This window comes from Camelina sativa, chromosome 13 (assembly GCF_030686135.1).
Source record: "Camelina sativa cultivar CO46 ecotype springtype chromosome 13, ASM3068613v1".
Lineage (NCBI taxonomy): Eukaryota > Viridiplantae > Streptophyta > Magnoliopsida > Brassicales > Brassicaceae > Camelina > Camelina sativa.
The window spans coordinates 1,815,529-1,841,874 of NC_141892.1; the positions used below are offsets into that span (position 1 = coordinate 1,815,529).

General features: G+C 36.8%; 3 protein-coding genes and 2 long non-coding RNA genes across 27 annotated transcripts; 4 read left to right on the plus strand and 1 right to left on the minus strand.

Annotated features, from left to right (window-relative positions):
• Positions 1–74: 74 nt before the first annotated feature.
• Positions 75–1,483, plus strand: LOC104734494 (inactive protein RESTRICTED TEV MOVEMENT 2). The gene is made up of 2 exons (XM_010454089.2): positions 75–306; positions 398–1,483. Exons 1-2 carry the CDS (start codon positions 189–191, stop codon positions 1,375–1,377), a joined length of 1,098 nt encoding a protein of 365 aa, XP_010452391.1. The 5' UTR covers positions 75–188; the 3' UTR covers positions 1,378–1,483.
• A 182-nt stretch (positions 1,484–1,665) lies between these two features.
• Positions 1,666–9,869, plus strand: LOC104737841 (DExH-box ATP-dependent RNA helicase DExH3). 3 transcript variants are annotated; one of them, XR_015578247.1, is made up of 20 exons: positions 1,666–2,143; positions 2,440–2,594; positions 2,697–2,784; positions 2,874–3,107; positions 3,194–3,289; positions 3,370–3,558; positions 3,692–3,851; positions 3,934–4,064; positions 4,160–4,330; positions 4,522–4,794; positions 4,937–5,131; positions 5,349–5,552; positions 5,686–5,755; positions 5,861–6,009; positions 6,136–6,444; positions 6,537–6,596; positions 6,694–6,846; positions 6,942–7,052; positions 7,141–7,705; positions 9,719–9,869. XR_015578247.1 is itself a non-coding variant. In XM_087481764.1 (19 exons), exons 1-19 carry the CDS (start codon positions 1,889–1,891, stop codon positions 7,621–7,623), a joined length of 3,486 nt encoding a protein of 1,161 aa, XP_087337890.1. In that variant the 5' UTR covers positions 1,666–1,888; the 3' UTR covers positions 7,624–7,791. The 3 variants fall into 3 exon arrangements, 2 of the variants coding, with proteins under 2 accessions (XP_087337890.1, XP_087337891.1); XM_087481764.1 differs by lacking the exon at positions 9,719–9,869 and having other exon boundaries at positions 7,141–7,791; XM_087481765.1 differs by lacking the exons at positions 6,537–6,596; positions 6,694–6,846; positions 6,942–7,052; positions 7,141–7,705; positions 9,719–9,869 and having other exon boundaries at positions 1,740–2,143; positions 6,140–6,302.
• On the minus strand, positions 8,232–9,704 carry LOC147929120 (uncharacterized). Its single transcript, XR_015578248.1, has 3 exons — positions 9,374–9,704; positions 8,641–9,056; positions 8,232–8,502 (listed from the first exon to the last, which is right to left on the minus strand). It is a non-coding gene; the product is annotated as an uncharacterized LOC147929120 (long non-coding RNA).
• A 1,491-nt stretch (positions 9,870–11,360) lies between the features above and the next one.
• Positions 11,361–22,354, plus strand: LOC104734495 (uncharacterized). Of its 21 annotated transcripts, XR_015578262.1 has the most exons (43): positions 11,361–11,549; positions 11,775–11,850; positions 11,955–12,044; positions 12,114–12,194; positions 12,295–12,394; positions 12,511–12,614; positions 12,698–12,783; positions 12,881–12,982; positions 13,055–13,127; positions 13,234–13,413; positions 13,524–13,686; positions 13,776–13,928; positions 14,044–14,188; positions 14,267–14,404; positions 14,503–14,633; positions 14,726–14,838; positions 14,917–15,084; positions 15,201–15,361; positions 15,444–15,646; positions 15,718–15,793; positions 15,888–15,942; positions 16,078–16,199; positions 16,299–16,506; positions 16,592–16,775; positions 16,887–16,999; positions 17,088–17,194; positions 17,283–17,499; positions 17,588–17,679; positions 17,772–17,897; positions 18,132–18,167; positions 18,253–18,304; positions 18,432–18,533; positions 18,612–18,680; positions 18,786–18,838; positions 18,953–19,014; positions 19,108–19,250; positions 19,348–19,511; positions 19,661–19,739; positions 19,867–19,965; positions 20,060–20,199; positions 20,295–20,418; positions 20,517–20,743; positions 20,839–21,023. It is a non-coding gene; the product is annotated as an uncharacterized LOC104734495 (long non-coding RNA). The 21 variants fall into 21 exon arrangements; XR_015578250.1 differs by lacking the exon at positions 20,839–21,023 and adding an exon at positions 21,873–22,354 and having other exon boundaries at positions 11,955–12,194; positions 12,881–12,978; positions 15,196–15,361; positions 16,592–16,704; positions 20,049–20,199; XR_015578263.1 differs by having other exon boundaries at positions 11,955–12,194; positions 12,881–12,978; positions 15,196–15,361; ... (2 more) ...; positions 20,322–20,418; positions 20,561–20,743.
• A 279-nt stretch (positions 22,355–22,633) lies between these two features.
• Positions 22,634–25,268, plus strand: LOC104734497 (chlorophyll(ide) b reductase NOL, chloroplastic). The gene is made up of 13 exons (XM_010454090.3): positions 22,634–23,010; positions 23,147–23,215; positions 23,340–23,398; positions 23,507–23,593; positions 23,738–23,805; positions 23,892–23,940; positions 24,024–24,109; positions 24,220–24,277; positions 24,356–24,406; positions 24,591–24,641; positions 24,720–24,761; positions 24,864–24,974; positions 25,087–25,268. The coding sequence occupies exons 1-13, from the start codon at positions 22,740–22,742 to the stop codon at positions 25,132–25,134; spliced, it is 1,050 nt and encodes a 349-aa protein (XP_010452392.1). The 5' UTR covers positions 22,634–22,739; the 3' UTR covers positions 25,135–25,268.
• The last annotated feature ends 1,078 nt before the right edge of the window (positions 25,269–26,346 follow it).

The following is a 26,346-nucleotide window of genomic DNA, read 5'->3' on the forward strand; positions in this document are numbered from 1 at the left end:
AGAGATTTTGACTAACAGAAAACATAGCCGCAAAACTAGGAATATCCATTGCATAACATAAGAGAAAATGGCTAAGTATTGCAGAAATATTAAGACATATATATGCAGAGCAATACACCTTACTAATATTATCAAAGCTCAAAATAACCAATTCAGAAGAGATCACTAAACAAAAGAAGTATTTGATAATGGCAGCCAGACAGCAACAGAAAAGAACAGGCTTAGGGGTTCAGTACGAGGACCTTGTCCCCAAATCCGAATGGAAGGATCAACCTGAAGCCACGATTCTCACAATTGATCTTCCAGGTTGGTATTCAAAATAATCAAAAATAATGTTTTTGGGAAATATTGGATTAATTATGGTGGTTTAATTCTGATGTGAATTGGTTTTTTTAAGGTTTTGCAAAGGAGCAAGTAAAGGTGACATATGTGCATACCACGAAGATGATAAGAGTAACAGGAGAACGTCCTTTGGCTGATCGGAGATGGAGCCGGTTCAACGAGGTGTTCACTGTTCCACAGAATTGTCTAGTAGATAAGATCCATGGGAGTTTCAAAAACAATGTCCTCACCATCACACTGCCTAAGGAGACGATCACCAAGGTGGCTAATCTTCCTGAAGCTTCTAAAACCGAAGCTGCTGCTCTGGAGAAGATGGCGAGGCTAGAGGAGAAGATGTTGTTGGAAGCATCTAGAAGGAAAGAGAAGGAAGAGGAAGAAGCTAAGCAGAAGAAGCAGCAGCTTCTGGAAGAGAAAGAGGGGCTGATTAGGAAGCTACAAGAAGAAGCTAAAGCAAAGGAGGAGGCTGAAATGAGGAAGCTTCAAGAAGAAGCTAAAGCAAAAGAGAAGGCCGAGGCAAGAAAGCTTCAAGAAGAAGTTGAAGCAAAAGAGAAACTCGAGCAAAAGAAGCTTGAGGAAATGAAGCATGTGGAAGAAGCTAAACTAAAGAAGATCAATGAGAGAAAGTCTATTGATGTTACTGGAGGAAAAGAGAAGATACTACTAAAGCCAGAAGAGAGGAAGCTTCCAGAAGTGGTCTATACAAAATCCGGGCACGTATCTAGCCCCAAATCCGAGTCTAGGTCTGGTCTCAAGCCCGGGTTAGGAGGAGTAGGCGAGGTGGTGAAATCAGCAGAAGACAAATTAGGATCCTTGGTGGAGAAGGAAAAGAAAATGGGGAAAGGGATAATGGAGAAAATAAGGAGGAAAGAGATAACAAGTGAAGAGAAGAAGTTGATGTTGAACGTAGGAGTGGCTGCTCTTGTTATCTTTGCTCTTGGAGCTTATGTCTCTTATACCTTTTGCTCTTCATCTCCTTCTTCTTCATCTTCTTCGACGTCGTCTCCTTCTTCATCATCTTCTACCAAACCAGAATGAGATCTCTTAAAAGAAGAAGTTGTGTCATGTGTGAACTGAAAAATGTATACTATTATACTTTGTAACTGTGATATATTCTGAAATCTAATAAAGTTTGGTGATGTCATATATTTATTTAAGTCATGTAATTAGCACAAAATTCTTGTTAAATTACAATTTCACATCCATTAGGACAATAAACATTATCTGTTTCTTTTAGGGGTAGCATTTAAACATAATAAAATAACGAGGACCATATATTAATTTTGTCAATTAAACAAAAATAGCTATGCTGGTCCAAAACAATTTAACAGTAGTATCACAAAATCCATAAACCCTAAACCCTGAAAGACCTGAAAGCTTACTCCTTTCGATCTTCTCTGACTATTAATCTCAGTCTGGGAAAGAACCCAGTTGAATTGGGCACTGAGAGAATCAGAAAGTAACTTCATTTGCCGGAGAACGGGGAAGTAGAGACGAGGAAGACGGCGAGGTTAAGAACCATGCCTCATCGTCTATTTAGCTTTCTACAATGCGTTTCACGAAACGAATAAACCTCTTGTTGGGGCAGACGACCAGGATTTATACTCGTTCTCTATTGGGAAATCCATCTTTATACAGGACCTTTACCGTTGGTCCGGTCTCTAGTTCGCCGGCGTTTCTGATTTCGAGTCGCAGTGGGGATGGTGTCACGGGATTGTTCTACCCAATACATCGTCGTTTCATTGGTCACACTGCGGAACAGTTCTCCGATGATGAATACGAGTGTGAATTCGAGGAACATAAGGTTCGTGTTTTGGTAAATTGTTTAGATAAATGGGATCAATCATCAGCCTGTTGAAACATTTGAGTTCAGACTATTAGATTACTCGGATTGGATTTGTGTCGATCTCTAGTGTATAAAGTTTCTCTCAAAATGGAAACTTTAGGTGTTTGTGAGAATAAAACGCTACATAGATAGATAACTTTGTTGATAAAATTGTTTAGTGGAATGACTATGTAAATGAGAGTTTTTTTAACAATTTCTGTTTGATCCTTTTTACTTGGGGAATGATTTGATACATGGCGTGAACTGGTTAATAGGCTTCATCTTCTGTGGCCAATGTTGATGAGTGGAAGTGGAAGTTAAGTATTCTGTTGGCCAATGGTAGCGAACAAGAAATTGTTTCCAGAGACAAAAGGGATCGAAGGGATTATGAGCAGATTTCAAATCTTGCCAAGAGAATGGGACTGTATAGGTATATAAGTAGATCTTTATTTGTTCAATAACATGTTTCTTATCATACACTATGGGCTAACCTGATTCTTGTTTCTTTGGATTTGCGGTTCCGACTTAACAGTGAAATTTACGGGAAAGTGGTGGTTGCAAGCAAGGTTCCTCTTCCAAACTACCGGCCAGATTTGGATGATAAGCGACCACAACGGGAGGTAACTTTTCCTCTCTTGATTTACCAAAATGATAAGGCATAATTTATTTTTACTTTTATGCTGAACCTGCAATGCATCTCCTCGTGCAGGTGGTACTTCCTTTGAGTTTGCAAAGAAGGGTAGAGGGACTTCTCCAGGAACACCTTGATAGACAGCAGCTACTCTCAGGAAAGGCTAATGAAGGTGTAGCTGATTCTCAACCTCCTAAACAGACTGAAGAACTTCCTGATGACAGTTCTGATTCGTTTCTCGATGGTTCTGTTATGGAAAAGGTACTTCAGAGGAGGAGTATGCGGATGCGCAATATGCAGAGAACCTGGCAGGTAATACTAAATCATCTTTACCCCGTTCCTCTTATCTTTTCATCAAATCATTTTACTAAAGCAATAGTTGTTTGGTTGGATATTAGGAATCTCCTGAGGGAAGGACGATGCTGGAATTCCGGAAATCTTTGCCTTCATTTAAGGACAAAGAAAGACTTCTTCAAGCTATTGCTCGAAACCAGGTGAAACTTTAGAGATGATAATCTTTGACTGTGATTGGATATTCGTTTTGTTGTACGTCTTTGACTGTCAAAATTCTCAGGTAATAGTTGTATCTGGGGAGACTGGATGTGGTAAGACAACTCAACTTCCCCAATACATTTTGGAATCAGAGATAGAATCTGGTCGAGGAGCATTCTGCAACATCATTTGTACACAACCTAGGAGAATATCTGCCATGGCAGTTTCAGAAAGAGTGTCAGCTGAGAGAGGAGAACCTCTTGGTGAAACGGTTAGTCAAGATGCTTAAGCTTCATTTGAGCACCAATTCGAATGCTGTCTGATTACTCCAACGAACACTAAAAATTTGTTTAAAGATGCTTGTTTGTTAATGATTTCATACCTAACAGAGATTTTTTTGATAGGTTGGGTTTAAAGTTCGGCTAGAAGGAATGAGAGGAAAAAATACCCATCTTCTATTTTGTACAAGTGGTATCCTACTTAGACGTCTGCTTAGTGATCGCAATTTGAATGGTGTAACACATGTATTTGTTGATGAAATCCATGAAAGGGGCATGAATGAAGGTACATATTCTATATATCTATTGTTTAGGTTTCTGCAAATCGAGTCTCATAATTGTTTATCCCGCTCGCTTCTTGGTTGCAGATTTCTTAATTATAGTGTTAAAGGAGCTTCTTCCACGGCGTCCAGATCTGAGATTGATTCTCATGAGTGCCACTTTAAATGCTGAACTCTTTTCTAATTATTATGGAGGGGCACCAACCATTCACATTCCTGTAAGACAATGTTCTTCCTCAATGAGTCAGTACGCTTTCCGATTTCAAAATAGGTCTTTGTCAAAGCCTTGAATGTATGTACATATACTTTTCAGGGCTTCACACATCCAGTGAAGGCACATTTTTTGGAGGATGTACTGGAAATAACGGGATATAAGTTGACCTCTTTCAACCAAGTTGATGATTATGGTCAAGAAAAGACGTGGAAAACGCAAAAACAGTTAATGCCTCGCAAAAGAAAAAACCAGATCACTACTCTTGTTGAGGTACTTAGCTAATTTTTGTACATAAAGTGGAAGTTCCTTAGAATTAAAGTTTCAAGCTTCATATGACAGGGCAAGGGTAATCTGCTAATTTGCCAGTCTTACTGATCTATGTTTCTATTGATGAAGTACGTTAGCTGAACAGACCAAATCTTTCAATAACATTGTTCAACAATCTTTCTTTAAAATTGCAGGATGCTCTCACCAAGTCAAATTTTGAAAGCTATAACTCTAGGACACGTGATTCACTTTCGTCTTGGATGCCTGACTGCATAGGATTCAATCTCATTGAGGCTGTTCTCTGTCACATCTGTCGAAAAGAACGTCCAGGTGCTGTATTAGTATTTTTGACAGGATGGGATGACATCAGATCCCTGAGCGACCAAATCAAAGCCCATCCTCTCTTGGGGGATCCCAATAGGGTCTTACTATTGATGTGCCACGGCTCAATGGCAACTGCTGAACAGGTTGATTTATCTCTTCATGTGTAACTTTGTTTCCTTTCAGCTCGAGTTGTTACCCTGGAGAAGTAGTAATTGTAACTTATTTAACATGTGTCCCTCCATTTCTTGATTTCTGTCTTTACATCTTTCTTCGATATTTCTGCAGAGACTCATTTTTGAGAGGGCACCTCCTAATATTCGAAAAATTGTTCTTGCTACAAACATGGCAGAAGCTAGTATTACAATAAACGATGTAGTTTTTGTGGTTGACTGTGGCAAAGCAAAAGAAACCACCTACGATGCTTTGAACAATACACCTTGTTTGCTACCCTCCTGGATATCTCAAGCTTCTGCTCGACAGGTGAATTCATTATGCTAAAACCTATGGTACAATATTTCTTGTGTTTTAACTGTTCTTGTAATTCTGTTCACAACATTGACTCCTTAAAATGATTTGATTGCATGATTACCGTTGCTGCAATTTCAGAAACATCTATTTTGCTTTCTGGTGCATCTTTTGATAGCTAAAAAGCTTTCTCATTTGATACACCCAACATTTCTCTCTATTTGGCCTTCAGAGAAGAGGAAGAGCTGGGCGTCTGCTTCCCGGAGAATGCTATCACTTGTACCCCAAATGCGTCTATGATGCTTTTGCGGAGTATCAACTACCTGAACTTCTGAGAACTCCTTTAAACTCTCTCTGCCTGCAAATTAAAAGTCTTCAGGTTGATAGCATTGCAGAATTCCTATCAGCTGCACTTCAGGCTCCGGAGTCTTTGGCTGTAAGTGACAGATATTTTGGCAATTATCATGTTACTAGTAACAAATTTGATTGATTATCAGAATCTTTCTATATGGATAATTTGATTCAAATTGTCTTGAGACTAGTCCAAATAACTGGAAATATTATGACAGGTTCAAAATGCTATTGGATTCCTGAAAATGATTGGCGCACTGGATGAAAAGGAAAATCTAACGGATCTTGGTTTGTGTTCTAAGTGCTGAAAAATAAAGTTTCAATTTTTTCTTATACCTACATGCATCATGACTGACTTTCCTGCTTGCTTTCTTTTTGACCTGTTGCAACTAGGAAAACTCTTATCGATTCTCCCCGTTGATCCGAAGCTGGGGAAAATGCTGATAATGGGTGCCATCTTCCGCTGCTTTGATCCGATCCTGACAATTGTATCAGGGCTCAGTGTCAGAGATCCTTTCCTTCTACCTCAAGACAAAAAGGACGTAAGTGCAAGGACTCGTGATTCATTTTTATCATGATGTATAGTGATTGGTTGATTAATCGGCAAATATTTGGTCTTAAAACATAAATCAAAGAACATCTGATGATGATTCCTTGTTTCATTATAGTTAGCTTTATCAGCCAAGTTGAGATTCTCCGCCAAAGACTACAGTGACCATATGGCACTTGTTCGTGCCTTTGAAGGGTGGAAAGATGCTGAAAGGGAAGGATCGGCTTATGAGTTCTGTTGGAGGAATTTCCTGTCAGCTCAGACGCTTCAGGCAATACATTCGCTGAGGAAGCAGTTCAACTATATTCTGAAAGAAGCTGGATTAGTACATGATGATTCAGCTCTCAACAACAAGCTAAGTCACAACCAGTCCCTTGTTCGTGCTATCATTTGCTCTGGCCTATTCCCCGGAATAGCATCTGTTGTGGTAAGTCTAAACTACCTATGTCTCTTGCTAAGTCTCCTTTTTTCTGTCAGAGGGTTCGGTGAAATTACATATTGTCCTTCTTCTTTGCACAGCACAGAGAGACTTCCATGTCATTTAAAACAATGGATGATGGCCAAGTATCACTATACGCGGTGGGTCTCTTCAATCATATTTCCCAAAACCATTGGTTAAATCTCTCGAGACAGCCATTCTTTATATAAACGGTTTTTTATGGTTTCTATGTTTCAGAATTCTGTTAATTCGCGGTTCCCAACAATTCCATACCCTTGGCTAGTCTTTGGAGAGAAAGTAAAGGTCAATGCTGTGCTCATACGGGACTCCACTGGTGTCCCTGATTCTAGTTTGATACTTTTTGGTGGTGCACTGAGCACTGGAGTACAGGTGATTTCTTTCACTTCCTCTCTTTAAAACCCTTACACGAGTCAGAATCTGGAATATTCTGGGATTGAATGGGTTGAATCTCATTTTGTTTCCAGGTGGGACATCTTAAAATGCTTGACGGGTACATTGATTTCTTCATGGATCCAAATTTGGCTGATTCCTATGTAAAGCTAAAGGAAGAGCTAGATAAGCTTCTTCAAAAAAAGGCAAGTTTTTTTTTCTTCAAATTCGAAAGGAACAAAGTTTGTAGTGCAGCTCTTTAACACCTTTAGTATCCATCTCTTCGGTTTGCAGCTTGAAGATCCAAGCATGGACATCCACAAAGAAGGAAAGTACCTCATGCTTGCAGTTCAAGAACTCGTGGCGGGAGACCAATGCGAAGGGAGATTTGTCTTTGGTCGTGACACAAAGAGGCCAAGCCAACCGCAAATAGGTGAGAACAAACACTCCAAAGACGGGACAAACCCGAAGAGTCTCCTTCAGACACTTTTGATGAGAGCGGGACACTCGCCTCCGAAGTACAAGACAAAACATCTAAAGACAAACGAATTTAGAGCACTAGTGGAGTTTAAAGGGATGCAGTTCGTTGGTAAACCTCAGAGGAACAAAACGCTGGCTGAGAAAGATGCAGCTGTTGAGGCCTTAGCTTGGTTGACTCATACCTCTGATAATAGTAGTACAGGCCAGCACAATGAGGATGCAGATTCACCACCTGATGTAACTGATAACATGCTGAAACTCCTGGGAGGACGGCGTAGGCGGTCCAAGGGAAAATAATTGAATCTCTCTCTGTAGGTTTTTTTTTTGTGTGTATTTGTTGTGCCTTTGGGCGATCTCAGATCCCAAAGTGATAGTAGTAGTATACTTAGACCATCATTAGTGGAGTAACCCATCAAAGTTACTCTCACATTAATTTATTATATAAATAATCATAAATTAAGTAAAGTAACTCTTAAAGAACTAATGCAAAATCATCCTATTAGTAGAGAACCCCAAAGAAAATTATTCAAGCATTTAAATAATAATTTTAAAATTTATGTTTATTAATTATCAAATTTTAATTATCTAAAAATGACAAAACAATTATTCAATATGTTTAGTTTCAATTTGTTCTTGTGGTCTAATATCAATACAACAACAAAACAAAAACAAGGATCTCCAATTAGACTTTGTTCTCCAATTTCTGGTTTTGAATACATTGTGTAGTTTGGATCTTTGGAACCCTGCAAAAGTAACCGCAAAACGCTATACTACCACAATCTGATTTGAAACAGGGGGGCTGCAGGGGAAATCACATAACACAGTCAAAGGGATATGAAACCGACACAGGATCTCAAGCAAGAAAACAAGCTGAGAAAGAGTTATATGAGACTAAAGAAGCTTACTGTTAGTTATGGTTCTAGCTCCCTTCACTCTGTGGCAATTGTTGTATATTTAATTACAAAAGAATCTTGGCTTCTACAGTTTACTTTCAACTCCAGAACCCTGCAAATTTTTTATGTTCTTCATATTAGAATATCTTGAAGCACTAGTTTGTGCAGCGTCGAAGCTTTCCTGCAGCCATCTGATCTGGGAATTGAGACCAGCATCACGCAAAGCATTCAAAGCTGAGGTGTAGAGCCTCGCATCAAGCCTGGTTCCTTCAACTTTCATGTCCTGCAACAGCCTCATTAGCTCATCGATCCAGCTGGTTTTTGAGAATACACCAACCATGACTTATACGTCCACATACGACTTAAGTGGTCTAGTACCAAATTGTGAAAAGAGCATAGCTTTCTTAAGAGGTGAGATTACCTTCACCAACCACTTGCAAACGAATAGACAATCCTCTCTCATCCAAACACTGCTCCATTCCGATCACGAACAATGCACTCACCATGTTCTCCCGATTTGAATGAGCAGCCTCTTGAATTCATCTGAGGCACAGAAATCACATAAGCGATTGTCTTCTTCTTCCGTCCCTTCATCACCTTCACATCTCCAATTCCTTCTGCCATGACCACCGTTCCATCCACCAAAGCTTCACATACAGAGTCATATGAATCGTAGCATGCCCATATGTCACCCATTGATCCTCCTCGTATGTGAAATCACTCAACTCCGACTTCGCCAACAGTACATCATCAACGTTCTGTGACGGTTCGTTTCCAATCAAAGCTTCTTCTTTTACTTCTTCTCCAACGGAAGCAACCACATCTTTGTTAATTTGACTGCAAACCAAAAAAAACATTCCAAATTAAGAATTTTAGATGAGTAAAACTAGAAACCAATTGATTTAATAGACAAACACAAGAGGAAGAGGAACGAATCAACACAATTACAAGAGGAAGAGAAACAAATCAACACAATTACAAGAGGAAGAGGAACGAATCAATACAATTAGAAGAGGAAGAGAAACGAATCAACACAATTAGAAGAGGAAGAGAAAGAAACTCTAATCGGATTAATCCGAAATCCTAACAATCAATCCGATTAATCTGAAACCCTAAAAGAAAAACATGCAATCAATCAGACATGAGAAACGAACCTTCTCTCTCCGATTCGTTAGGGTTTGCACCGGTAATTTCAATGGATTCGACGAGAATCCATTGTTTTCTCCGACTTCTTCATCAATCGCCGTTTCTCTCGCATGCGGAAACAAGAGAGAAGGGAGAGAGACAGTCGGGAAGAAAGAAAAAAAGAAATGAGAGAAAAAAAAAAACCCGGTTTTATATTTATTTTCCAACCACTCTCGTCACGCCACATATCGTTCTTGGGGTGTTGCTCGGAATGCTTCCGGCAGTAACGATTCTCGGCTAAATGGACCCATTTTGGATTTTTTATTATTTATTTGGGCCCCAAAAACAAAAGAAACCCAGTGAGAATCGATCAGTAATCATGCTCTTAGGAGACAAAACAATAGTATAGGGTTATTAACATAAAAATCCGAAAATTCAGGGTTTTTTGATGTATTTTTAAAAATAATTGGAGCATTTATAATCTGAAATACAATTTGAGAAGAAAGAAAAAAAAAGATTCTATTACCCAAAATGCACTATTATCAGTTATCTAAACAACTCGAAAAATATAAGTCATAATAACGCAGTAAAAGTATATAAATTAACGTGTATGAAGTTGAAGAAGTTTTCAGATCTGCATTAATGGAGTCATATTCTCATCAAAGCTTAAATTGGGATTTCGTCTTTACTTCTCTCGACGATGATTGAGATTTGTTGTTTGGGCTTTAGTTTGTTTTTGGCCATGTTTACTTTTGCTTTTGCTGTCTATGTAAAATATTTGGTTTGTTGCATTGGTTTATCATGAATAAAACACAGTTGGGACAAAAAAAAAATGCAGTAGAAGTATTTAAAAAAAAGAAGATGTGAAAAATACGTTGGTGGTTTCCATTAATCATAATTGCCTTATATGATAGAGTGTGGTTTTAAGAATTAAGGAAAAAAATAGTTGTTGGTTTTTAAATGGTTTTGTATTTCACACCAAAATCATATTACAGTAAAACCTCTATAAATTAATAATGTTGGGACCAAAATATTTTATTAATTTATAGTGATATTAATTTATCTATAAATTAATAATTATTAATTTATAGTGTAAATTAATAATTATTAATTTATAGATATATTTTTAATAGTTTAACTTTTCAAAATTATGAATTGAGACAATTTTAACAATAATTTTGGATATTCAAAATTTTATGGTATTGGAATTGAATTTGTAATATTTAGAAAACATTATTAACAATAAATTACAAATACAATTGACAAATTCACTTATACACATGACATACGTAAAATTAAATTTATGAATAATAATATAGATCATTGTATTTTAATAGTCAATCAAACTATTAGAATGTAAATGATAGATATCTAAAAATTGAAAACTTAAAAAAATGTAGCTATATTTATGACATGTTACAAAATATTTTATATCATTATACTTTGAAAATACAATATAACAGTTGTTTTGTAAATATGAGCTTTAGAAGAAACATACATTATATATATATATATATATGTAAATTTACATAATTATTAATTTATGATATTATTGGGACTATATTTTACATGAGGATTTCAGAAAAATTATTATCTTATTATCTTATCGAATTTTGTTATTTTTTATACTGGCCCGACTTAGAACTGACAAAATTTATTAATTTACAGTGTTTATTAATTTATAGAGTATTAATTTACTTAGGTTTTACTGTAATAAACATTAAAAAGGAGCTGTAAAAAAAAAGAAAAAAAAAAGAGGTTAATTTCGAAAGAGTTCGCTTTATTTGAGAGTGCGCGTAGAGTTCCCTTTATTTGAGAGCGCGTGGATTTAGGAAAAGGAAAACACGTTTTTAGTATCTCATTTATTTCCTTTTTTCTTCAATGGTCTATCCACCGTCAGATCTAAAATTACAATTGCATCTAACGGTTGTAAATAGAAAGCTGGCAAAAATAGTATTCGTAACAACGCTCTCTCATCTATCTCTCTATATAAACCACTGAGGTCTTCTCCTCTTCACCACCTGAAATAGAGAAAACAAAAAAAGAGAGCGTTCGCGAGAGAGCCTTCGCTAGAGAGACTAGGGTAAGCATTAAAGGTATGTTTGTTCTGCCTGAACGAATTTGAAGATACAGTGAGCGTTGTTACAGTCTTACAGAGAGCGTTGTTACGGTGACCTAACTAGGGTTAACACATACAAATCAGAGGTATTTCTTTTTGCCTTCTTCTTCTTCTAAATCTATGAATCAATTTGATTTGATTTTGATTAACTGAGTTAATTCGGGTTTGATTCGAAACGAGTTTGATTTTTAAAAAGTTTGTATTTTTTTTTTTTATTGATTTGTTTACTAAATAAACTAACGAAGATTCATTCTTTCATTGGCAATCTGATGATGATTCTACTGATGGATGCTTGCTGGTCTTTTTGATAGTCCCCCGACTCATTCAACACGGTCTCCCTTGTCTTCGTCCCCGAGCTTCAAGTTCCGCTCCAACAAAGACAACAGAGTAAGTTAACAAATCCGCTTAAACTTTGTTTTTTTTTCACTATAGTTACGATTTAGATCGGAATGAGGGACTGATATTTTGTTTTTTTATTGCTTTCTTCACAGTATGAGAGGTGATGATGCACACTATATGACGCAACAACAAGAACGACAACAATGGAATAAGAAATTAATATCCTTTTTTCTTAATCTCCTGTAAGTGAACTCAAATTCCTTTTCTTTACTGTTTTTTCTTAACCTGTTTGAAGTTAGTCCTTTATTCAGATACGGAGGTTATTGAATATGATGTAGCTTGTGTGATAAAGTTATCGCAGAACCGTGGACAACACACTTATTATGCCCTGTGTAAGTATCATTCCCCACCGATACTTGAATTTGCTTCTTCTTTCATTACTACTTACTCGTTTGATTTTTTGACGTCTGTCTTGTTACATATGGTTTTTAGTTTCAGGCCCCCTGTGGTTCATCCCAAAAACCAGTTGGAGATGTTACATGTCCTCCCTCCTAAAGGTGAAACCTTTCTTTTGTCTCTCCCCACAGACAGAGTGAGTTAAAATCTGCTTAAAGTTTGGTTTTTTTTCTTGTTCATTGTTATGGTTTAGATCTAGGGGACTAATATTTTTGGTTTTGTTTTCTTTGTTGTTTGTTGTTCCTATTCTAGATTGGAGAATATGCTATCTTCGTCGAACTGGGGATGAGATGCACTATATGACGCAGCAGTAACAACAACCAGTTTGAAGTCAAATCTTTTATTCAGCTGTGGAGGTTATTTGACAAACACACTTATGCCCATGTAAGTAATTCTCCTCGTTTGATTCTTTTAATGTCTCTTTTTATTTTTCTTTCAGGCCATGTGGATCATCCCAAAACCAGTTGGAGTTGTCACATGTCCTCCAAAAGGTGAAACTTTCTGTCTCGAATCTCCACACGCAGAGTGAGTAAAAATCTGCTTAATGTTTGGTTTTTTTTGGTCATTGTTACGATTTAGATCGGAAGGAGACTGATATTTTTTTTTTTGGTTGAATCTCTAGATGGTTCACTTTCTTCATTGAATCGGGGATGATGCACTTTATGACACAGCAACAACAAGGATGGAATGGAAATTTAATATCCTTTTTCGTAATCTCATGTAAGTAAGTGATCTCAAACTCCTTTCCTTTTACTCTTTTTTTTCTTATCCTGTTTGAAGTTAATCCTTAATTCAGATGTGTGTGGAGTTACTGACTACCAGCTTGTGTAACGTCATCATAGAGCCGTGGACAAACACACTTATCTTCTGTAAGTGAATTCTCCTGCTACTTGAATTGCATCCTCTTTCATTACTCGTTTGAAGTGTAATGCACTCTTTTCTTGTTTTTGTTTTTGTTCCATTTACAATTTTTAGGGTTTAATTGAAGTGTTCATATGGTCTTAGTCTTGATGGTCAACTAAGTCAACGGTTCTCTTCTCCATCGAGACATGTATGTATGAAGCCAGAACTTAGAAGAGATTGTGTCTAATACATGTTCACCTTCTTGCTTCCTCAACCAGCAATCCCAGCTTCTCTCCTTCTCCCTCCTCCACGGTTTACCTTCCAACTCTGCTTCTTATTTTCTTTTCGTTTTGATCTCTGTTAGGTGATTTTTGTACGATTGATTTTTATTTATCTTCTTTGTGATGTTCTGTGTTGTGTAGCTGAGACGAGACATATGGAGTTTGGTGAAATCGAAGACTGCTTTTGGATTTGTGATGTTCTGTTGTTGTGATGTTTGATGAGAGTCATGCCTGGAACCAATTCAAAGCTGCCACTGATATCTTAGCCAAGAAAAATGATTGACCTCCATTGAAAACGAACAAGGTCGGTTTCTCTAAATTTTCTTCTGTTCTTCTTTTCTTATGGATCGTCCGACAATGTATGATCTGTTTTGGCATGTCTCTTTCTGGTAGGTGCATCTTGCTAGTGGAAGATACATAACACAAGGAGCCAAGTGAATGTTTGTTCTGTTGATTTGTGGACTCGAGGAAGGAGGCTTCTTGCAGAGACAAACTCAAAAGGCCAAACTCAAAGAGCAATCCCATCTTCTATCTTTCTCCTCCACGGTTTGCCTTCCAACTTTGCTTCTTATTTTTCTTTTCTTTTCATTTTGATCTCTGTTAGGTGGTTTTGTAAGATTAATTTTTATTTGTCTTCTTTGTGATGTTGTGTGTTGTGTAGCTGAGACGAGACCTATGGAGTTTGGTGTAACCGAAGACTGTTGTTGGCCATGGAAGATACACATTCACAAGGAGCCAATCGAGATGTTTGTTCTGTTAACGGGTGGATTCGAGGAGGCTTCTTGCAGATCAAATTAGTGGCCAAGGTTCCATTTTTTCTCTCTGTTTCTTTTTGGCGGTTGGCTTGGAAGCATTTATCTTGACTGAAGTTTACTATGTTCCAGGTTGTACAGGATCATGAGCTAGTGAAGTTGTGATGGCTGCAGGAGGAGAATCTGAGCTATGCTTTGCTAAAACAGGTCTTAAAGAGAAAGCAAAGACAACCAAACCCTAGAAGACCTCTTCCTATACAATTAAACTTGGTACTATCTGATCTCACTCTCTCTATCTCTTTCCGTCCTTCTTCTTCTTGTTTGCAGATTCTCATTTTTTCTGTTTTTTGGCCATGGATTTTATTTAGGTGATATTATATTTACTTGGATGTTTGAGATTCATGCCTTGAAAAGCCATTCAAAGTTGCCGCTGATATCTTGGCCAAGAAAGATGATTGACCTTCATTGGATGATAGTTGCTACATTGAAAACTGACAAGGTCTGTTTCTCTTACTCTAAATCTTCATATGTTTTCTTTTTATTATGGATCCGACAATGTTCCATCTGTTTTGACATGTCTCCATCTTGTAGGTGTGGGTTGGCCTTGGAAGATACATAACACAAGGAGCCAAGTGAAGAGGTTTGTTCTGTTGACTGGTGGACTCGAGAAAAGAGGCTGCTTACAGAGCCACTCAAAGGCTAAGGTTTGATTTTTTTTCTCTGTTATCTATCTTACAGGTTTTTATGTTTCGCATTCTCACGCAATTTCCCAGCAATTTCAGGTCCGTGAATAGAGTTCCTTGTACTCAAAGCTGAAGTCAACGGTGCTCTTCTCCATCGAGACATGTATGTATGAAGCCAGAACTTAGGAGAGATTGTGTCCGCTACATGTTCACCTTCTTGCTTCCTCAACCAGCAATCCCAGCTCCTCTCTTTCTCCCTCCTCCACGGTTTGCCTTCCAACTTTGCTTCTTCTTTTCTTTTCGTTTTGATCTCTGTTATGTGATTTTTGTAAGATTGATTTTTTTTTTGTCTTCTTTGTGATGTTCTGTGTTGTGTAGCTCAGACGAGACCTATGGAGTTTGGTGAAACCAAAGACTATTGTTGGCCATTGAAGATACACATATCACAAGGACCCAAGTGAATAGCTAGCCCATATGTTTCTTCTGTTGAATGGTAGATGATTCGAGGAGGCTGCTTGCTTGCAAATCAAACTCAATGACCAAGGTTCCATTTTTCTCTCTCTCTGTTTCTTTTTGGTTAAACATTTATCTTGACTGAAGTTTTGCTTATCATTGCTATGTTGCAGATTTTACATGATGATAAGCTAGTGAAGTTGTGATGGCTGCAGGAGAAGTATCTGAACCCTTGTATCAGAGCGTGTTGTTGGCTTGTTGCTTCTCTAGGATGAAGAATATGCTTTCTTCACAGAATGAGGGATGATGCGTGCACACTATGACGCAACAACAACAAAGATGGAATGTAATATTAATATCCTTTTCCTTAATCTCTGTAAGTGATCTCAAATTCCTTTCCTTTTACTGTTCTGTCTTTACCTGTTTGAAGTGAATCCTTTTATTCAGATGTGGAGGTTGTTGAATATGATGCAGCTTGTGTGGTAAAAGTTATCGCAGAAACGTGGACAACACAATTTTTCCTGTAAGTATAATTCCCGAATCGCATCTTCTTTCACTACTCGTTGTCTCGTTTGATTTTTTAACATACGTCTTGTTACATATGGTGCTACTTTCAGGCCTTATGGATCATCATCCCAAACCCAGTTGGAGAGGTTACATGTCCTCCTAAAGGTAATGTAACATGTTCACTATTCTAATGAAAGTTTCAAACTTTGATATACTTTATAGGATATTTTTAATTAACTAACCAGCATGTGTTCTTATTTTTATAGTTTAAATAAACTGAGTTTGGAATGTTTCTTGAAGGTGTGTGTGGAGCCTGGAAGGAGATGAATGGCTACCAACTCTCGTGTTAGCTAAATCGTTCCAAAAAGTAAATGTATCAGATCCTCTCTCCCTCAATCCAGCTTCTCTCTTTCTCCTCTACGGTTTGCCTTCCAACTTTGCTTCTTCTTTTATCTCTGTTGGGTGGTTTTGTCATATTGATTTTTTTTTTGGTCTTCTTTGTGATGTTTTGTGTTGTGTAGCTGAGACGAGACCTATGGGAGTTTGGCTAAAACCGAAGACTATTGTTGACCATGGAAGATACACATATTAGAAGGACCCGAGTGAGATTTCCATGGATGTTTGATGAGAGTCATGCCTTAAAGCCATTCAAAGCTGACGCTGATCTCGTGGCCAAGGAAGATGATTGACCTCCATTATATGATAGTTGCTACATTGAAAACTAACAAGGTCTGTTTTCTGAAATCTTCATCTGTTTTTCTTTTCTTATGGATCCAACAATTTCGATCTGTTTTCACATGCCTCTTTCTGATAGGTGCTTGTTGGCCATGTAAGATACTGAAGGACCGAAGTGAAGATCCCAGATGTTTGGTCTGTTGATTGGTGGACTCGAGGAGGCTGCTTGCGGTGCCAAACTCAAAGGCCAAGGTTCCATTTTTATTCTCTGTTTCTGTTTTGCAGGTTTTTATTATAGCTTTCGAGGTCTCTGTGTGTCGAAGGTAGATGGAATCTTTTGGGTGGTGCTTTACTTGCTGCTGGATTATATTTGTGTAAACATACCTACTTGTCATTTCTCATCTTTAACCTCACTAGTGTTTTGTTATCTGCAGATTGTATTGTTACAGGAGGCTTCCTTCAATATTGGCGAATCTGCAGAGAATGGTGATACTGATTCAGGATGCTAACACAAAGGCGACAACAAATAATCAGACTTCTAATTTTGGTAACATACTGAGACTCTTTTCTAAATTTGTTTACGTCTTTACGTTGAACCACATAAGAGGTTTCTCACCGTGGCAAAAAAACTGCAGGATAGAAAGCAAAATCATCAAGTCGTCGAAATTGACTATCGCAAGCAAGGTTTCCTATTCCCAATTACCGGCCAGATTTGGATGACAAGCGACCACAACAATGGGAGGTAACATTGCCTCCCTTGCATTACCAAAAACATAAGGCACAACTTATACTTGTAGTTTAATGAATATGTAACGCATCTCATCGTGCAGGTGGTACTTCCTTTGAGTTTGCAAAAAAGGGCTCCTGTAGGAACACCTTGATAGACAACAGCTAAGCTCAGAGAAGGCTAATGAAGGTGTAGCTGATTCTCAACCTCCTAAACAGATTGAAGTTCCGGATGAAAGTTGTGATGCGTTTATTGATGGTTCTCTTATGGAGAAGGTACTTAAGAGGAGAAGTATGCGCAATATGCTGAGAGCCTGGCAGGTAATACTGAAACACCTTTACCTCGTTCCTCTTATCTTTTCATCAAAGGATTTTTTACTAATGAAATAGTTTATTGGTTAAATAATAGGAATCCCCTGAGGGAGGGAAGGACGGTGCTAAAATTCCGGAGATCCTTACTGAGGACAAGAAAGACTTCTTCAAGCTATTGCTCAGAACCAGGTAAAGGTACATATTTTATATATCTAATGAATGTTTAGATTTCTGCAAATCGAGTATCATAATTGCTTATCCCCCTTGCCTCTTGGTTGCAGATTTCTTAATTTTAGTGTTAAAGGAGCGTCCAGATCTGAGATTGATTCTCATGAGTGCCACTTTAAATGCTGAACTCTTTTTCTAATTATTGTGGAGGGGCACCTACCATTCACATTCCTGTTGAGGTACTTAGCTAATTCCACATTTTACTAATCTATGTTTTTATTGGTGAAGTATGTTTGTAGTTGAATTGACGAGGGAATCTTTCAACTTAAATCCTCCTTAGATTTTAGTTCAGTCTTTCATCATCTTGTTTTTATTGGACCTAGATAAGCTAAGTAATTTTCTTGGTATTGAGTGTTTGGATTTGTGAAACTTGAAAAAAAAAAAAATCTGCTTAATGTTAATCGTTTATTCAGATGTGGAGGTTATTTGACAAACACACTTATGCCCCTGTAAGTAATTCTCCTAATACTTGAATTACATCTTCTTTCACTACTCGTTTGATTCGTTTAATGTCTCTTTCCATTTTTCTTTCAGGTCATGTAGATCATCCCAGAACCAGTTGGAGTTGTCACATTTCCTCCAAAAGGTGAAACTTTCTGTCTCCAATCTCTTATAGTTTGGTTTTTTTGGGGTCATTAATTCATTATTACAATTTAGATCGGAAAGAGACTGATGTTTTGGTTTTTTTTTTTCTTTGTTGTTTGTTGATGCAGAATATGCTTTCTTCACAGCATGAGGGATGATGCACACTATACGACGCAGCAACGACAATGATGGAATAAAAATTTAATATCCTTTTTCTTAATCTTCTCTAAGTAAGTGATTTCAAAATCCATCATTTTCTTTACTGTCTTTTTTCATTTAACCTGTTTAAAGTTAAATCCTTAATTCAGATGTGGAGTTATTAACAACCAGCTTGTGTAACGTTATCATAGAACTGCGGACAAACACACTTATCCCCTGTAAGTATATAATTTCCGATACTTGAATTGCAGTATCTTTCACTACTCGTTTGATTTTGTAACGTACGTCTTCTTGTTACATGTGGTTTACCATGTTTCTTTCAGCCCCCTGTGGATCATCCCAAAACCAGTTGGAGTTGTCATAATTCCTCCAAAAGGTGAAACTTTTTTTCTCCAATCTCCACAGACAGATTGAGTTAAAATCTGCTTAAAGTTTATTTATTTATTTAGTCATTCTATGATTCACCTGAAAATGTATTTGTATCCTGCAGCTAACGAGAATGTGTCTGTGGTCCCCGAGACTGGCCCCAACACATTGAACTAGTCCTAGAAGGTGGTTGATGCATTTGCTTGTATTTCATTTGTTCATTGGTCATTTTTTCTAACTGGTTTTTAAGACATTTTAATTTTGACCAATGTAACACAGAGAAAAATTGGTGGAGCTTTGGGGACAAGAGTGATGATCCCTTCAATTCTGGTGTTATATATGTCAAAAGGAAAGTAGGAGCTTGTTCATATGTTGATGATCCAGTTGGGTGTCAGTCACTGCTTTCACGAGCAATGCATAAGGTTGTATGCTCCATCATATACTCTCAGCTCATATAGATTAATTTCACTCATAAAAACTGTTTCTGATACAGGTTTGTATGCTTTTTGGGTGATGCAGGTTTTGGTTTAAGAACTCTAGGGGAATCTAGTATGCTAGCTAATAGTCGTAGAGAAGTGGATTATGATAGTGTCGATCACTTGACACTTGGTCAGCACTTTCTCATCGGATCCAAGCCTAATAGCCTTTGCAGAGTTGTGCTGTGACAAATCTTGGCATAACAAGTAAGTACTGTTTTATTGATCTGGTACACATTTATTTCTGATTTTACTTCTGTTTGGCATTAATGTCCATAAGCCATAAAATAAAAGAGTTCGGTAGTTTTTGTATCAACTTATAGAAGCCTTGAATTCTCACAAATTCATTTATGCAGATCTGATTCTGATTTCAAGGAGTTTTGTCTGCAAGTGTTGTTTGGCTGTATAAGCAAGGATGGACCAGCTCTTTTGCAGGTGATAGCTACTAAAGGCCACCTAACCCTATGGTTCAATGGTTATTACTGTGTGGAACATTCTTGTTGTAGTTTAATTGGCATGTGTATACTACTAATCTTGAGTATATGTCACATGATTCTTATAGGTTTATTTATCCTTGTATACAACCATTGGTTCAATGGCTGATCTGCTTGTCAAAATCGATAGCAACGTGTATGATTCACTTTCCATCTCAAGTCTCAAGGTACTCTTTCTGCAAAGACGGAACTGAACAATACTATTGATATATACAATTTTGTAACCTGCTTTGCTGTTTGGATATAATAGTATGATCTCAGGTTGCTCTTGCCTACAACGAGGCGGTATCAAGTGGAAGATTGACCTCTTCAAGTGGCTTTGTACAATCGGGGATGATGCACTATATGCGCAGCAACAACAACGATGGAATGGAAACTAGTATCCTTTTTTCTTGATCTCTGTAAGTGATCTCAAAGTTTTGATTTTGTTTCATTGTTAGATCGGAAGGAAACTGAGTATTTTGGTCTTTTTTTTGTCGTTGTTGCCTACAACAAGGCGGTTTCAATGTTTGTATTGTTACAGGAGGCTTCCTTCAACATTAGCGCACCTATAGAGAATGGATATATTGATTTAGGATGCTAACGCAAAGGCGACATCAAGTATCAGACTTCTAAATTTGGTAACAGACTTGAATTCTTTTTAAAAGTTTTATATGTCCTTTAGTCCTTTACATATGGAACCAAAAAAGAGGTTTCTCACAGTGGCAAACAACTGCAGGATAGAAATTTGTATAAACATTATGTCATCGAAATTGACTTCAGGGGACCTCTAAGATTGAAAGAAAAATCTGTTGAAAGTTATAATCATTGAAGAATCAGTTTCCGACAGCTAAAAGGCGCATTGGACCAAGCTGCCACAGCGTTGCAGCAGCTTTCTGCTCTTATCAAGGATACTTTTGCAGGCGGTCATAGAAGTCCCCTGAGTAAGCTATTTTCTTCATCTCTGTAAGTGATCTCAAATTCCTTTTCTTTACCTTTTTTTTAACCCTGTTTGAAGTTAATCCTATATTTAGATGTGGAGACTATTGAATATGATGCAGCTTCTGGAAATTAATCATAGAACCGTGGACAACACACTTATAAAAATCACACCTATTTCCGATATACTTGAAATGCATCTTCTTAATTTCACTACTCGTTTGATTTTTGAACGTCTTGTTACATACAGTTTTACTTTCAGGTACGTATTCCATATACATCTAGTATTTGTTTTGGCTTCTGCAAATCGAGTATCATAATTTTCTTATATATTTTAACATTAGGTCGTATATTTTTGAATGAATAAAGAAATCTGTGTTGAATAAACAAAGATAAAGATCTAAGCAGAGAGGCAGAAGGTTGAGGAATAGAGAATCTGTGAGTATAAATAATCTGTAATTACAAATATTCAAAAACGAAGATACGGTTAGGCCAATAAATATTTCACTTCAATCTGCTAAACAAAACAGAAAAAAATGTATCAAAAACACGGATATCAATTAGAGTATAAGTTGTTTTTTATTATTATTATTTTTTGGTTTTGTAATAAGCTTTTATAGTTTCTATATGTATACTAATGTAGGTAAACATGATAATTAAAAGTCAATGTAAGAAAATTTTGAAAACATCACAATATTGTTGGAGAAGGTTTCAAAGCATAAAATCAGAGGAGAAAAGTACACTACAATGTCTTATATTTGCTACATCTAAATAATTGAAAAGTTCAATTCGATTACAACAAAAGGAATCTTAAAGGAATATTATCTTAAACGATCCACAAATCAAAACAAAGATTTACCTATTCTATCTGATCATATTACGATTTAATTATATAAATTAACATTAGCACAATATATTTTTTGGATTCAACAATATATCAATTTTGGTTAAGATATTTTTTCATATATTTTTTTTTGGTGAAAAGATATTTTTCCATATATCGTACCAATTTTCCTTTCTTTGGCACAAATTAATAATCAAACTAAATAAAATGTGGATATATATACTCCCACATACAGTATAGAAAAAGACACGAATCCAAAGAGATTTATCACAAGAAAAATGAACAGTCTCTTTGTACTCTCGATTTTTATAGGCCTAAGCATTGGCTTAAGCAACATGTTGGTGTCAGCAAAAAGCAAAGTCGTGATAAGCAATCAACTGGAACACAACAAACTCCTCAAAGTTTATTGTCGCTCAAAAAGCGACAATGTTGGAGAACATATTCTTAAAATCGGCGAGGAGTACGGGTTCAGGTTTAACAATAACGTATGGTCATCGACTCTTTTCTGGTGTCGAATGGAGCAAGGTCCTCATTTTAGGCACTATCGGGCTTTTGTGGTGTATGAGACTTCGTGGAGACACCCTACGTGCAAGTGGATAGCTACAGAAAATGGAATTTTTCTTTCTAAAGATGGAAACTCTGCCGTCTACCAATATCAATGGGTAACGCTACCGCCTTCAATTATATGAATGGGAAGGTCCACACTGAAAAGTTTATTGGTTTTTGTATTCTTTTGTTCATCTTTGTACCTTATAATAAAATTAAATAAAAAAGATGAAATAGTTTTCTATTAATAACAATCGTTTCACTAATTTGGTCAGATTAATATGATGACTAATTATATAAAGTATCTGAAATATTCAAGAAAATGTAGGGACTAAAAACAAGTGATCACAATTTCAATGGTGTAACTAACACATGTATTTCTTCTCTCTTGACATATATATTTTCTATACGTAACTACAGTATCATTTAAGAGACAAAACAATAGTATAAGGGTTACTAACATAAAATTCCGAAACTTGAGGGGCTTTAATGTATTTGAACAATAATGGGTGATTGTTATCATCTTATATATCGCCACGTGGCATAAATACTCTCAAGGAGCTTTTACTTGCCCCTCTCTCTCTCTCTCTCTCTCTCTCTCTCTCTCTCTCTTTGAGCTTGTCTGACTCTGTAATGGCTACTTGGACTGGTTTCAATGTCTCTTCTTCTCCGTCGCTTGGGCTTCGCTCTCACTCCGTCTCAAACGCCACCCAGCTTCCGTTTCTCTCCCCTCTTTTCCGGCGTCGGTTACTGGCAGAACGCTTCGGTCTCGCAACCATCGCTGTTTCGCGCCAAGACCTCTCAGTTTCTCCGCCGCGTGCGGCGGCGATGGAAGCTCGCTTCTCAGGGAAAAGAGAACCCATGGTGCCTCCATATAACGTATTGATCACTGGCTCAACGAAAGGTTTCATGTCAATTTACTCGGCTGTGTTTAATCTTCACGGATTCGTTTAATTTAGAAGGGGAAAAAACATATCTTTTGAGTTCACGGAACTGTAATCATATCATTCTGAGTTGTGTTTGGTTGTAATGTTGTTCAGGTATAGGATATGCATTAGCTAGAGAGTTTTTGAAAGCAGGCGACAATGTTGTGATTTGCTCTAGATCAGGTGAGAACCACAGTCCTCATTGTTGTCTTGAAGACCTTTTCTAGACTTGTTGTGTCATTAAGAAAACAATCAAACAAGTAAATCATGAGAATTTTTGCTGTTATGACTGTTCCTATCCCTGCAGCTGAACGAGTTGAGTCTGCTCTTCAGAGTCTTAAGGACGAATTTGGGGAGCATGTGTGGGTACCGCCTTCTTTTACTGTTCTTGTTCCATTTTCTCCTTCTTCTAAAGTTTTTGCTTAGTGATAATATAATCATAAAATGTAATGCTTAGACTATTTCTCTTAGTAGGGAACTAAGTGTGATGTTAGGGAAGGCAAGGACGTGAGGGAACTAGTAGCTTATTGTCAACAGAATCTGAAATACATTGACATCTGGGTAACTCTTTATTCTTTGTTTTTTTCTCTTTTGGTTTATACTTCCAACCATGATGAGCATCCCATATTCAGAATTGGTCATACAACATTTTCATAAAGAGTGTATGCGTCATTGTCTTAATACTGTCTTGTGATGATGATGCAGATAAATAATGCGGGATCTAATGCATACAGCTTTAAACCTTTGGCAGAGGCCTCAGATGAGGATCTTATGTAATCCCTCTGTTATAAGCTTGATCACTTTCTTCGTTAGTTTCTCTATTTGGTTTCTCTTTAACTATTCTAAATTCTTTATGCAGCGAAGTTGTGAAAACCAACACCCTTGGTCTGATGTTATGTTGCCGAGAGGTAGTGAGTTAGACGTTAAAGAGATATATTCAGCGTACTATTATATCAGTGGATTGACTGACATGTGTTCGTGATTAATATAGGGAATGAATATGATGTTGACTCAATCTCGAGGTGGTCATATCTTCAATATTGATGGAGCTGGTTCAGATGGGAAACCAACACCCAGGTTTCCTAGTTTCATCCACCATACTTGGAAATTCATTGAAGTTTCTTGGGTTAGAAGATCTGTCTTAGGCTCTCTTGTATGTTATATCTCTAGTATTTTTTTTTTGACAGGTTTGCTGCATATGGCGCAACTAAACGAAGTGTTGTTCACTTGACAAAGTCATTACAGGTATGCCAAAGTAAAGATACTGTGTGTTGAATTCCTCTGTTTTTTTTTCACTTCTCTAGTTGTTTCCGTCTTTTATAGGCAGAGTTGCAGATGCAAGATGTTAAAAATGTGGTGGTGCACAATCTGTCGGTATGTATTCAAGATATATGTGATACATATCTGAGCTCCATAAAGATCAAATCGTATGAAACAAACATATTGTGCATAGAGATCAATAGAATGCGTCTATTAATTTTTATTTGAATAATTAGATAAATTTCAAGATCTAAGCCTGGTCATAGTTCTAATGTGTTTCGCTGGGTTATTGTTACAGCCTGGAATGGTCACAACTGATCTACTCATGTCAGGAGCAACAACAAAACAAGTTAGGTGACTTTTACTGAAAAAACAATATTTGGATTCAGTTACAAGACATATATTTCTAATTTTTCTCCATTGGCAGGCCAAGTTCTTCATTAATGTGTTGGCAGAGCCAGCCGAAGTGGTAAGAAACCAAAAACACTATTTTTGTTTAGAGCATAATCTCTATAAACTTTAGTCGCATGATTCATGATTTTTTGTGATTAATTACACATGCTTTTTGCAGGTGGCTGAGTACCTTGTCCCGAACATAAGGGCAATACCGGCTAGCGGATCGATGAAGCCGACTTACATTCGTTTCCTAACCGGAATCAAAGCCTACACCAAAATATTCTCAGTTAAGACCGATAGAAGTAGTCGCATATATAAAATTAGATCAAAGGATGTCTGCAAATACTTACTTGAACCATTTTGTTTTTCCTTGTCAACTTTGGGGATTTTTGTTTCAGAGAGTTGCATTGGGAGCAAGGAAGAACAGGTATGTGACTGAAGACTAGGTATCAAACTAAGAATAAGAATTGTATTGTGGTTTCCCTGTTTCTTGAATCATGGTTAACTGTTGAAACCCGGATACTCACTGACCTCTACACTTTGTTAATTACACTTCAAAAAATGCATACTGTTGTGTACATTTGTTTTTAAGTTAATTTGCAAATAAGCTACAGATTCTTAGTTAATATTTAACAATTGAAACATGGATATCATGGCGTGCATCACCGCTCATTTACAGCTTACAAGTCTAGTATGAACCACTCAGGGAGAAATAACGCAAATGCTACATGGTACGCCGCGAATAAAGTACAGTACTTATCGTCTAACCGTGTATCGGAGACTCAAAAACATGTCAGTCCATTTATTTTTACATTAGGTCGTATATTTGAATGAATAAAGGAATCTATCTTTCAGGATCAGAGGAAAAGTACACTAATTTCCTACATCTAAATAATTGAAAAGATAATTTCAATTACAATAAAAGGAATAATATCTTAATCAATTCCACAAATCAAAACAAAGATTTATATTCTGTCTATTACGATTTGATTCCACAAATTAACATTATCACAATAGAAATTTGGGATCAACAATGTATCAAATTTGATTATGATATTTTCCATATATCGTGTAAACTTTCCTTTGTTTGGCACAAATAAATAATCGAAAAACCTAAAGAAAATGTGAGTATATATACTCCTCCACATACAATATAGAAAAAGACACTAATATATCCAAAGAGATTCAAATCTATATATCTCCTAAAATTATCACAAGAAAAATGAACCGTCTACTCTTTATACTCTCGATTCTTATAGGCCTATCATGCATTGGCTTAAGCAACATGTTGGTGTCAGGAAAAGACATAGTCGTGGTAAGCAATCAACTAAAACACAACAAATTCCTCAAAGTTCATTGTCGCTCAAAAAACGACAATCTTGGAGTACATTATTTTTTTATGGGCGAGTCCTACAATTTCACTTTTCATGATAACTTATGGGGATCGACTCTTTTCTGGTGTCAATTGAATCAAGGTCCTCATTTTAAGCACCACCAGTCTATTTTGGCGTATGAGTATTTGAGGAAGGAATATGATATCACATCGAATAAGTGGATAGCTAAAGAAAATGGAATTTATCTTTCTCAACATGGAAAGGATGCTGTCTTCAAATATGAATGGGATGGTCCTTAATAAGTTTTTTAAGGGTTTGTATTCC

Coding starts and splice junctions, on each gene's coding strand:
- LOC104737841 (XM_087481764.1), top strand. CDS start 1,889: ATGCGTTTCACGAAACGAATAAACCTCTTGTTGGGGCAGACGACCAGG. Junction 3,852..3,933: donor TGAAAGGGGCATGAATGAAG/GTACATATTCTA, acceptor TCTTGGTTGCAG/ATTTCTTAATTATAGTGTTA. Junction 6,847..6,941: donor CACTGAGCACTGGAGTACAG/GTGATTTCTTTC, acceptor TTTTGTTTCCAG/GTGGGACATCTTAAAATGCT.
- LOC104734497 (XM_010454090.3), top strand. CDS start 22,740: ATGGCTACTTGGACTGGTTTCAATGTCTCTTCTTCTCCGTCGCTTGGG. Junction 23,011..23,146: donor GATCACTGGCTCAACGAAAG/GTTTCATGTCAA, acceptor AATGTTGTTCAG/GTATAGGATATGCATTAGCT. Junction 24,762..24,863: donor TGGCAGAGCCAGCCGAAGTG/GTAAGAAACCAA, acceptor TGCTTTTTGCAG/GTGGCTGAGTACCTTGTCCC.
- LOC104734494 (XM_010454089.2), top strand. CDS start 189: ATGGCAGCCAGACAGCAACAGAAAAGAACAGGCTTAGGGGTTCAGTAC. Junction 307..397: donor TCTCACAATTGATCTTCCAG/GTTGGTATTCAA, acceptor GGTTTTTTTAAG/GTTTTGCAAAGGAGCAAGTA.